This window comes from Pelodiscus sinensis, chromosome 4 (assembly GCF_049634645.1).
Source record: "Pelodiscus sinensis isolate JC-2024 chromosome 4, ASM4963464v1, whole genome shotgun sequence".
Taxonomy (NCBI): domain Eukaryota; kingdom Metazoa; phylum Chordata; order Testudines; family Trionychidae; genus Pelodiscus; species Pelodiscus sinensis.
In genome coordinates, this window is record NC_134714.1 from 42,947,037 (window position 1) to 42,959,506 (window position 12,470).

Below are 12,470 nucleotides of genomic sequence, written 5' to 3' on the forward strand. Positions count from 1 at the left end.
TGAGTAGCAAAGGCTTATTCTCCCCATAGCTGATATGGCACAGACAGGGATTAAACAAGCCACATCTGCAGCACTCCAGAGAGCCACAAATCCATGATCAGAAGGTAGCAAATTATAAGCACTTACAGTAAAACTGTAGCTGCAACCACTGCCTGTGTTGTACTGGGATAAGGAGGAACTACATTCCAGCAACTGTGCATAAAATAGAGAATGCTCATGGGGGTACACAGTCCTGAACACTCCCCTTCTTTTGCAAGCTGCAGCATAGGCTCTCCCTTCACAGGGCCCGCTCTACTGTTCTGTGTGGGGGGACGGACAGGAATTTTGCTCTAGATTCTCTTGTCGTTGCACGGTGGAACACAGGAACCAGGATGATGCCTGGCCCTGCACAGAGGTGATGGATGGAGATGGAAAAAGGTTCTCAACTGACATCATTCAGGTAGTGACACTGAACAGTACAGGACTAGTAGCACAGATTTCCCAGGCTATGTGCCTTTCTCTGCAGGCACCAGCTCTGGCCGTTAAATGGCATTTTAGGTCCACGCAGCCCTTGGCCTCTTTGCTGAGACTGCCAACAAGGGAGCCAATTAGTCCTACCTGGGGTGAGCTCTAGATGGAAAGGGAGTGGGATTCACAAACAAGAAAGCCCCAAAAAGTAAATGCTTTAGGAAGAGGAGCAGGATGTGCCCTACACCGAGAATTTTCTGCACCATGTTCTTTCCAGGTTGTGCTCTCCCCAGAGTCTCCTACGCTCTGCAACATCACTCTGGGAGAACCGGAGATGTCAAAGCTCCGGTGCCTTTGCAACTCCCTGGCTGCAGCCCATTGATCAGTGCTCTCTTAAAGAAAGCAGCCTTGGATATGTGAGATACCTATTGATCTCTCGCTCGACTCCTTTCCTGCCTGTTTCTCATTCACTTTCTGCCAACACAAACCGCACTGCTGTGTTCATCCCAGGGATAGTCTTGCTGGCTCTTAAAGGGGCAGAGTTGTGCCCATGTACCGTACTGAATCATTCCATCTTCCCCTGATGCAGGAGGGACTGTGTGTACTCCTGCTCATGCCCATGCTTACCAACTGAGGCCTGAGTCTGTTCCCATGGAAATTACGCTCTGGATCCTCACAGGAGCAGGCTCAGAATTACCACCAGCTTTATTAGTATCACCTCTGCCTATTGTCCCCAGGCATCCCCACTCTGAGATTTAGATTTAACCCATGTGCCAAGCAAGCAGGAAGGTATGAATATGTAATACTAAAAATAATGCTTTCCCCTTCTATAGTATCTGATGCCCAAAGATTTAAAAGCACTTGACCTAAATATTACCCAATGCAAATTCCCACCTGTGACAGGCTCCCTGAAGCCCGCACTAAGCCCAGCGGGACCCTGGCCATTCGGCCGGCAAGTGGGCGGGGCGATCCGGCACTGGAGAGCAGCAACCAGCAACTGCCAACAGACGGCTGCGACGCGCGGCCCAAACCCGCAACCCCCCAGAGCAGTGGGACGCAGAGGGGGCAGAGCAACGTCCCGCAGCATCCGGCAGCGGGCCACATGAAAAGCCTCGGGGAAAAGGCAGCAGGGCGGCTAGCAGGGCAGGAGTCGCAGGACGCCTTGCTGGGAATGCTTTACCCCACCCCAGTGGAGGAGAAGTCAGCGTTTCCCAGAAGCCCGCGATCTTGACGAGGGAACTGTAGGCGGCAGTGGACTGGTAAGCTTCTGTGATGAACCCAGAGGGATCACTGTGTGGGAGGGGGATAGGAAGCAGCCCGGGGCAGAGCGCATTTAGCACCTGTGGACTGATGTACTTTGGAGTGGAACCCCATCAGCTGGGTAGGGGTCAAACACCCTGAACCCTTAGGGCCCCAGGCTGGGGCCCGGTGGAGAGGGCAGGCCCAGGTCCCCCTAAAACCCTCTCCTTCGCCACCCTACACTTCCATTGATTAGCAAGTACTGCTGGCCAGCTGGCCTAGAGGGCAGAAGCTATCATTATCAGGACCCAGGAAGGGGTCAGAACTTAGAGGCTAAGGGACCCCCAGGGGTCCCACAAGACTCTCAAGACGGTGGGCTCGCTGGGCCCCACCCTCATGCCCAAGAGTGGGAGCTTGCACCCCTAAGTCCATCTTCCGTGGATAAACTAAGGTGGTGGGCTAGCTGGGCCCCACACCCCTGCTGGGTGGTGGGCACACGCACCCTTAAATCCACCACACCACCCCTCCAGCGTTTTTACACTGAACCATTACAGAAAATAACTGGCCCAAGGGGCATCAGAGAATAGAAGCAGAGGTCCTGATTCCTATCTGCAGTCTAGTAGCTACCTGATTTCCTGGCAGCTGGAGGCAGAAATGTGTCAGCAGACTTCTGAAGGGGCTAAACACCAAGGAGAGAGAGGTGTTATTTGGTGTGATATAAAGGGAGTGGGGAGAGCTAGAAGTAATTAGATGAAATTATTAAAAGGAAGGAAACTTATCTTGAATATCCAGATACACTTCTTCACTGTGAGCTCCTAGAGAAACCAGAGCAATCTCCCCAGGGGAGATCTGCCACTTGGGAGTTTCAAAACTAGACTGGACAAAGCACTAGAAAAACGTACAGAAGGGAACAACCCGGCACAGTCAGAGCAGGGCGATGGAGTGGCTGATCTAATAGGCTCACGGAAATCAGAGATGGGAAAGACCAATGAACCTTTTATAATCTATATCCCCTGTCAATTCTTCATTTTTGAGCAGAACATCAAACAATTATAGATTTCTTTTTTTCTGGAAACTCCTGGTTCTGTGGAGACCAAATACCACAAAACTTTTTTTCCTTTTTAGATTTTACTTTAAAAAAATGTGTATTGATTGAATTCTATGTAATATGTTGTATTTCCACAAGGCTTTATGTAAGTTAACTAATCAATCCACAGAATCCCCCTACAAAGCAGGTCAGCAGGAGCCTCATTTTACAGATGGGAAAAAATGAGGAATGGAGTGGAAAAGCGAGCCTTAACTCTCACAGCATATCTGTGTCAACACCAGGAATCCTAGATAGCATGGCTGTTTTCATATCACTCAACCAGACTCCTCCCCATTAGCATATATTATTATATGTCCATATATTACTGTTGAGCTACCTTGATATCACATATCTAAAATATGAGAGGTCCAGTCATAGATCCACTGATGATAGTAGCAAAACTCCCACTGGATTTTAAAGATGCAGGGCCAGTCCCTATAAGGAGAACAATAAGGAACTATGCCACTAAAGCTATTTGGTATTATAAGACATGAAATAAGTGTCAATAATGTAAAACAGCACAAGAGGATCAGAAGAAACCTCATTCTCTGCAATACTGAATGCTGAGGACCAGGTATCAAGGGGATCAACCACTACCCCAAAAGTAGGTGCATTCCTCTTAGAAACAGACTCATGTAACCTTCAGACTATATCACCTTCTAAGGCAAAGCCATGGAAGATGGTCAGACAGTACACTGGCCATGCCCTCACAAACTCAGCAAGCAGTAGGTGAACATCTAGCTCCAGACGTTACACATCCATCAAAGAACAGGCCAGGGTTTAAAACCTAATCTACATTCCTAACGGCACTGGCTGCCATCAGCCTGTCTCCCAAGAGATGAGCTGTACCCCACAGCAAAGCAGCACAGCCTCCTGGCAAGAGCTTACAATTCAGCACTGGCTCAGAAGATCGAAGGGAGCAGTGTGGAGTGCGGGCACCTTTGGCTCAAGCATGCTGGATCTGCACAGACAACTGCCAGCTACTGCTCACTGGGCTTAGGTTGAAGCTGCTGTGCTTTGCCAGGTACAGCAATGCAGAGAGCTACAAGCAGTGCTTCTCCTCCCCTCCTCTCCCAGAGGGAGCTCAAGGAAATGAAGCTTTAAAGTCAATCCATACGAATGTGTTTAATTGCCACTGAATTCCCAGTGGCTCACCTTGAATGGACAAGGATGAGGGGAAAGAGCAGCACAAGATCAATAGACTGAGAGAGGAGAGACGGGCTGAGCATGCAGGGCAGAGGGACCCACCTGCTCAGGGACAAAGATCTTTTCCCCACCACTTGCTTCGAGCCTCCCGTCAGGATGGAATAGGTGTCCCACCCTCCCTGCACTCTGACACACCTTTGCACCATCTGCAGCCTCCTCTACCAACAACCCAGGTTGTTCATTAGTAAGAGCAGTAATTCTCTCCCCCCTCCAGTTGTACAGGTACTGGTACTGTTACTCAGCTCAGTCACTGGGGCAGGAGGGATGCGCCCCAGCTGAGTTCCTTTAGAAAGGGAATGTACAATATCATGGGTCAGGCTCTCGCTGAGGGTCAGATGTGCAGCTCCATATAAAATATTATAAGGATTCTGCCCTCTGGAGACTGAAACTAAACCTCAAAGAGCCACATCTTCCCATGCAACAGAAACAGACCCTTACCCTTCCTGAGCCCTTTGTAAAGGCTGCACCTTGGGAAAGCCAGGCAGGGCCCCCAGGCAGTCAGTCTGGAGGCTGCTACAAGCCCTGGCCCAAGCTCAGGAGGCAGTGAGTGGTCCCAGGTCCCTGGTGCCCTCTCTCTTACCTTCTTTCAGCATCCCCACTTTGAGGCATTTCATGAAGCGACAGGCCTGACAGGACTTGCGCCTCCGTTTCGTGATCTCACACTCATTGGTGGCTGGGCAGCTGTATTCAATGTTCCCTGCAACCAAACAGAGATGGTCACCAAGAGGCCTTGCTCCCTCTACCAACAGGAATCATCACTATCATGGCCAGAGTACCACACCTCCTGCTTGCACTGGGAAATACCCATTAAGCCCCATGCACCACCCACATGCATGCTGTCCATCCATCCATCCACACACTAGGGGACTGCCATGGGCTGATGAGGAGTCCATCTGTGAAAACGTCTGGGGGTAACCACATGGGCTGGGCTCCTTTGTTAGAAAAGCAAAGGATGAAAACATTACAGAAAAAGCAATTCGACAGGTGGAGTTAGAGTAGAAGACCAGCTGGAGGGGAGGGCAACTGTGGAGGGTAGCCCTTGAGCCATGAAGTGTCTGAGATGCACTCCTTACCAGCCTTACCAACACACCTGACATTCTGACATATCTCTTACTATTATAATCATGTCCCTGGGAGTTCAACCCATGGGGAGTGTCCCGGTTGCTGCCCTGGTCTCAGTCTTTTCTGGGATGACTGTTTCCCTCAGGTCTTTGGGACTCTTGCTGAACTTGCTGGGGAGCAGGAGAAGGGACTTTCTTCTTCACTGTCTCGCACACTTTGACTCTCAGAGTTTATGACATGGCACATTACACTGGGCTAGCAGAGGCAGGGAAGCATTCGGTGTGGTGTGGGAGGCCCGTGGAATTCCTGAGGTTTGGTTACAGGAAGGAGAATGCGAACCTTTCTGGTTTGACTGGACATGCCTCTGGTATCCCCTGATCTGGATTCTGAATTTATTTTGAGTTTGAATGAACTCCCAAAATAAAATAAAATTCCTCCAAAAATACTTGATTTTGTTCCTGTTTTTTTGGTAAAAAAACCCACAAGGAGAAACACATTTCCAATGGCTTCCCATGAAAACTATCAACTGAACCCAGATCTCCTGAAGCTTGGCCACTGGATTGGCCAAAGGTGCATGGGCCTCAGCAAACCTGGCCAGAGATTGGGGTTTCTTAATAAAAACAGAACATAGTAATAGTTACAAATAGGGAGCTCTTCTGAGGACTGTGCTAGAAGAGGGATGGAGGTTCTTAATGCATTTGAGGGATATTGCCTCTCATTGGCCCCACCAGTTTCTACTGCTTGTCTTTTAGCTCAGCACACAGAGCCCCCATGTTTCCAGGTGCACCTCTCACTCAATCTTCTTTTAGAATCTCCTTCCACTCCAACTGCCAGGGGGCTTGTTTGCCACTTGCAAGGCCCAAGGGCAAACAAAACCCCCCAAATGAATTTCAGGCCACATGACACAATATCATGATGCAAGAATGCAACCTCAGACAGGATACAATGGTTTGACATGCCACGTCAGAGCATCGCAGAACCATTCTTTTAACCCGACTGTTAAAAGCAATAAGAAGCAGGGCTGCCAACCACTCTTCAGAAGATACTTCTAGACAGGGTTGTTCAATATAAGGGGTGAAGAGAACAGTCATTTATTAAAGGAAGGAAGATCTAGTGGTTCAGGCAGGCAGCTTTGCATCAGGACTCCTGGGTTCTATGCTCAGTTTTGTCGGGGGGAATTTGTTCTGGTGTGCTAAGTGGAAATTGAGATTTAGAATTCCTGGGTTCCACTGGTAGTCCTGGGAAGGAGTCTGATCCAGTGCCAGGACAGGGAATCATGACTCCTGGATTCTATAACCACTTCTGAGGCGGGGGGGGGGGGGGGGGGGAGGGTATGGGGATGTGGGGAGCAGAGTTTGATTTAGTGGGGCTGGAGCAGAAGTCTGGGAGTTAGGACTCCTGAATTCTGTTCCTGCATTTGCAGTAGATTTGTGTGATCTTCAACAAGTCCTTTCATCAAGGGAATGCTTTAATATCCACCTATTGGATGGGATTGGGGTGAGAGGTGTTTAGCTAAACTAACCCCTGTAAAGCCCACTGAAAAACTGAGTTGAATGCTATAGATGGGCACAGACGGGAAAGTCGAACTGAAGGATTCACCAGCTGTTAATCTCACAAGTTTATGTGGGACAATATCAGCCCCACACAGGTGACCTGGAGCCAGGAGCACTGTAAGCCCCAAAAGGCACAAAGACTTGATGTCGGCATGCAGTATGCAGAGCTTTCCCCTTCAGTCTTGTCTTGTCAAGCCTGCGTCCTGACAGTGATCTCCAGCATCACTGTACAATTCTCAGCCATCGCCCTTTTGCATGCTCGCAGTCCTGCCATCACACAGTTGGACTCAAGACACAGACACTGTGCAGAAACAGAGAGAGTTGCATGAGCCACGTCCATTCAGTCTATATATCAGCATTGTATAGCACCTGAATTTCAATAGCCAGCTAAGTATCAAATCTCTTTGCCAGCTGGAAATTGAGATGCAGGGTTGGTCCCAAGGTAATAAATGAATCAACTTCCATTCCTGTTCCCGTACAGCCAGTGAATCAGAGACCAGAGAGCCCCGGCCTCCAGGCTGCACAGCCACTATGTCCCACATGTGAGGAAATGGAGAAATAACACCCCAAAGAAGCAGCACATGGCAGGCTTATCCTTTTTTTGGGGGGGAGGGGGAAGAAGTTGCCTATTTTCCTGTTTCTAAGCCTCTCTTTCACAAGAAAGACCCCAGCATTTCCAAAGGAAGCCCACTGCCCACTAAGAGGCACTCAGCAGCTTAGTTTTATGGGATTTCAGCAGTCATCTCATCATACAGCAACACTGGACTACGCTGCTATAAGGTTTGAGTCTAGCATCAAAAGTTTGCATCAATGGATGGCAAGGGCTCATTGTATTGGAGCTCAAGGTCATCACAGCTGGATGAAGGCAAAGATCACACCACTTCCTTTCACCCTCAATTTGAGGAGCCAATTGTCATGCAAGAAACTGGGACCGTCCCATGAAGATGCCCTGAAAAAGTTCTAACAGTGCCTGATGGCGTGCTGGCCTATAAATGCTATAGTCTGTATGCAAGAGCCAGTGGCTGCCCACAGTCAGTACAATAGCCACAGCAGAGTGAAAAGAGGGTGCTCATTTCAGCTCTCAGAATAACCCTTCAGGATGGGAATGCAGCAATCTCTTGCATAGTGGATCCTTCGTTCCCTTGCTTCTCTTTTAGTTCAAGCCATGCTTCTGTGCCCCTTTCTTCTGAGTCACACACCTTGTGTCGTCAGTTACACCAGTGACACATATCAAAGCAGAACTGCATTTTACATCTAGCTTGTACAGGCGCAAATATGCAAGCCAATGGAGAGTTCAGGCTGTGTCCCCCTTCATGACAATTCACCTTGGTATAAAACTTCCTTTGCTTCTGTAGAATTAAATATCATTTAACCCAAAATGTTTTCTCTGCTGTAAACAAGATGAAGTGCAGGGAAGACACCGTTGCTTGAAATGGCTCTTCATTTTGGGGGGAAATGAGGAGGGCATGGCAGAAGAGAGAAAGACGCAGTCAGTCAGCGTCAGCCAAGCAAAACTCGTCCAAGAAAAGTGACTGTCTTCAAAACTTCAGCAAAGTATTCTTTGACTTTTTTTTCCCCCTCTCAATTTCTTTTATGGGTCCTGCGGCCGGCTGCCAGCACAGCTGAGCTGCTCGCGCTGGCTTGTAATTTCTGTAAGTGCCCTGTGATAAAGTGATGAGATTAACTCATCGGAATTCCGGCAGCCTCCCGCTGGCGGGCAGTCACGCTGCCAGCTCAGTCACCACGGCCTGGGAGCTCTGGGGAAGGAAGGCTAAAAGAACTCCATTCTCTGTGACAGCCAGTGGAGGAGGCTGTGCGTGTCAATGAGCAGCTGCAGGGGTGCGTGATTGTTCCTGCATAGGAGTCTGTAACTGCCTCTGTTTGAATGTGTGGTGCGTTCATGCTCACCTCGTGTGTTCGATATTATACGAGCCAGAAGGAAAGAGTGGAAGATGGGTTAACCTAAAATCCAATGAAACTGTTCTGAACAGTCTCTCAGAAGAGGGGCTTTCCTCACTGTAGAACAGTATTTACCTTTGATCCAAAGAATTCTGGTGGGATATGCACATTATTTATATCATGAAGAACTTACAAAACTAAAAAGCACAGGAGGCAGTGTTGTCTAGTAATTAGAGCAGGAGACTTTGGTTCTACCATAGACTTGCTATATGGCATGATGCCACTACTTCGGTCACACGGGTTATAGGAAATGAGAAGCAGGATTTCCCATCAGAATTGGTCTCATGTCCATTTCAGATCACAACACGTGTTCTTCCCTTTATTCCATTTCTCATAACATTAGAGATGCTTCTTCTCATTTTCTTTCTTTAATTAGAAATAGCTGCAAAATTACCTAAATTTAAGAAATTACTTTGGCAGATTATTTTGTTCAATCAAAGAGCAACATGACATAGGAAGAATATTGCATTTACACTTGGGCAGTTCTACATGATTAGGACCGCACAAAACTCCAGGATTTCCCAAAATTTGGACTGTTCAATGGAAAGAAAACTGGACTATTCAATAAGCAACAAAGTCAGATACACAGTCACAGTTTCCAGCAGTGTTTTATCTGGTTACTTTTTATCTCAGGTTCTAGTTTGGTTCCTGAACTTATTCACTTGGATCAGTAAAGAAGGGCCCCACAAAAAGAACCCGGAAATGACAGTGGCATGCTGTACTAGTATAGCTGTAATTCAGCCGTGCTCTCTCCAAACTAACTTGCTCAGCTTTACATCAATGCTGATGCTATGTGTAAGTGATAGTTAGCAGAGCTGATTCCATGTTAACCCTGTCCCCCTGCTTTTGCACACGCATCATTTTCAGATACATTCCTTGTTTGGGATTAAACTTTATGTGTTGGTCCAGGTACAAGTGTGAATATTTTGTCAAAATATGAGAAAAATCCCTTTAGCCATGTTCAAGTAAGGGGTGTGTGTCAGAGGAAGGTGGACGGAAATAGTCTGACACCACGATTTTTAAAAACAGGAACCTGAAAATTCCAAAATTCATATTTTAGTGGTTTGATTTTCAAAAGCGCTGAGCAGCTTACAGGCTCCTTAGCTACCATTTATTTATTTAGGTGCCTAAATAGGGATTCAGGAGCCTAACGCTGAATCCTACTTTTTAAAATCGTGGCAAGCACCAGAATGTGCATAGGCATAACCTTTGGGACAATGAGATTTTGAAAAAGTATAAGATGCCGGGCAATAGCACTTTGGTTACCCACAAATTTAACTGAAGGGAAAAGTAAAATTCTGAACACTTAAAAAGCATGATACCCTCAAGGGCACCTGCTGACAGCAGCCACAAATGCCAAGCTTGACTCACCAACAAGTCTCTGCTTTGTTTATATTTTAATGCTTCCCACAGGATTTCAACAAGTAAAATACATTTTTATCAAAGTCTCATGGAAGAGATCCCCTCTGCGTGGAACCATTCTGCATGATTCTGGTCCTCAGAGAAAAAGGAAAACCAGGGTCATGTCTGCAATGCTGTCTGATTTCAGTGCAGTGGTGAACATCTTCTCGTTATGGCTAGAGAGATTGTGACATCAAATATAAATTAGACAATCACTACAGAGCTGACATTAGTTCATGAGCACACTGAAATCTCATAGGTTGTAATGTAAAAGTTGTTCTGAGCTTTCAAAAAAAAAAAAAACCTATTTTGCCAATTTGACCTTGGATCTGAGAAAGAGCATAGAAATCTCTAGGAATAAGACTACAAGGCTAGCCTGTGCCTATGCACATGTAATTCTGTTCTCTACGGGATGAAAACAGAACTGCTCAATTGCATGTCATAAGCCCTATACTGTCAACTGGTAGGGGAAATTTTCCTTCAGCTCAATTATCAGGTGTTTGGATTTTTGGAACAGGAGGATCTGGATTCTACCCTTGCTGCTGTGGCCATGAAGCTCCTAGGGGTCATTCTGAGCAGCACGGCAACGACCCTGGAGCCCCAGAAAGTCGTGGTTCTATTACAAGCACTTGTTACCACCCCTGGGAGGTGGGTAATTAGCATTATCTACATTTGAAACCTTAAATGAAAAACTCCAGATTTCCCCCCCAGAAATTGCCCATCCTGCTATGTCCTGCCATAGCAGCTACATTTAGCTATTTGTCCTGAGGGTGACAGTTATAGGATCCAAGACCAGGACATTCATATGAGTGGGTTCTCCACTCTAGAATTCACTTTCAGAGATTTACCTGGCCAAGTTCTGGATCAGGCACAATATGATATACTAGGGAGCTGAGCCCCCTGCTCGCTATGCTTGCCAACCCCCATCTCTGGTGGTAGACAGCCTCAGCTCTCCCCACGGCTTCCAGGGAGGGCTAGGCTGAGGTGCAGCAGCCCTGGCCTGATCTCTCCCCCTGCCCAGCCGCCGGACAGGGCCGAGACCATGCCAGCCCCAGCTTTCTCCCCCTACCCCTGGGCAGGGCTGAGGGTGCACCAGCCCTGGCTCTCACCTCCTACCCCCAGCCACTGGGCAGGGCCAAGGCTGCACCAGCCCCAGCTCTCTACCCACCCCCAAATGCCAGGCAGGGCCTAGGTCATGGCTTTCTCTCCTCTCCCCTCCAGGCAGGGCCGAGGCCAGGCCAGCCCTGGCTTTCCCCGACCTAGCCGCCCTGAAGTTGCACCAGCCCTGACTCTATCCTCTCCCTCCACAGCTGCATCAGCCCTCCCCCAGTCGCCGGGGAGGGTCAAGGCCATGCCAGTCCTGGTTCTACCCCACCCCACCCTGCCTCTCCAGGCCGGGCACTCTCCTCCAGCTGCTGGAGAGTTGGGCTGGGTCTCTCCTCCAGCTGCATGGGGGTTGAGCCAGTCCGAGACCGTCGTGTGCCTGGCTTCCCCACTTGGAGCACTGGAGAGTGGGGAGGCCATGTGGCACCTGCCCCCAGAGCACTGCAGAGAGGGGAGGGAGGAGGCAGGCAGGACACAGAGTGATGTGATTATATCACTCTGTCATCTCTCAGGAAAAAGGAGAGAGAGAGAGAGAGAGAGAGAGCAAACACAACTCTTTGCCTGGATCTTCATTAGCCGTAGGTTCTGATATCTCGTGTCATTTAGTACATGGGCTAACCGATAGTAGGATGCCAGAGGACACTACATGGTGATTTCGTGGGGAAGGGAATATAACAACTTACATGTTATTTTATTGCCTACCCATAACTCTACCTTGTTTTATAGGATTGAAAAAATACCAAATATATAAAAATAAACTAGCACAAACTAATACATTAATAATGACTAGAGTGGAGCTAAATTTGGAATCTCCATCCTGTGGGAAATTAAGAAATTTCAACGTTGTTTTGTCCCATATCAGGATGAGAAGTCAACATTTTTGCAGATTGGACATTTCAATTCAGAAATAGCAAAACAAAATATTTAAACTTTCACAAAATCAAAATGTTTCATTTCAGTTTATTGAACTCAGCCGAAAGACTTTGGGTCAGCTCAGTAATAAACCACATATGCTAACAGTGGCACACAGCCTCATACAAGCTATAGTTTGAGAGCCTAATGCACCCATATTTTACCTAATGTGCCAGGTTATGTGGCTGAACATCACCCATGATGCACCTATAGTCATGGCATTCTGATGATGCCCCGCACAGCTCAGTAGGAACGAAATCTGAATTATATTACTGGACAGGTAGACTTTTATGGAGCCCTGCTCACACGAGAAGAGGAGGGGCTGAACCACAACTCCTACAGGCAATACACACATTGGGAAATTCAGTTTAATATTTTATTATCCAGATTGGAAAAAAAATAAAAAGTTTCCAGCAAAACCAAAATTTTCCCAACTCTTTTTGTGTTGTTGTTGTTTTTGAAACTACATCTTCTGTTGGGAAAATCATTCAGCTGGAAAC

General features: G+C 47.6%; 1 protein-coding gene across 4 annotated transcripts in view; it reads right to left on the reverse strand.

Annotated features, from left to right (window-relative positions):
- The window catches only part of ESRRB (estrogen related receptor beta), a 185,612-nt gene that overhangs the window by 46,152 nt on the left and 126,990 nt on the right, over nucleotides 1–12,470 (reverse strand). For all 4 annotated transcript variants that reach the window (XM_025181980.2, XM_025181979.2, XM_075926835.1 and 1 more), the window contains one exon: nucleotides 4,560–4,676. In XM_025181980.2, the coding sequence (XP_025037765.1) occupies nucleotides 4,560–4,676 (117 nt within the window). The remainder of the gene's footprint in view (nucleotides 1–4,559; nucleotides 4,677–12,470) is intronic.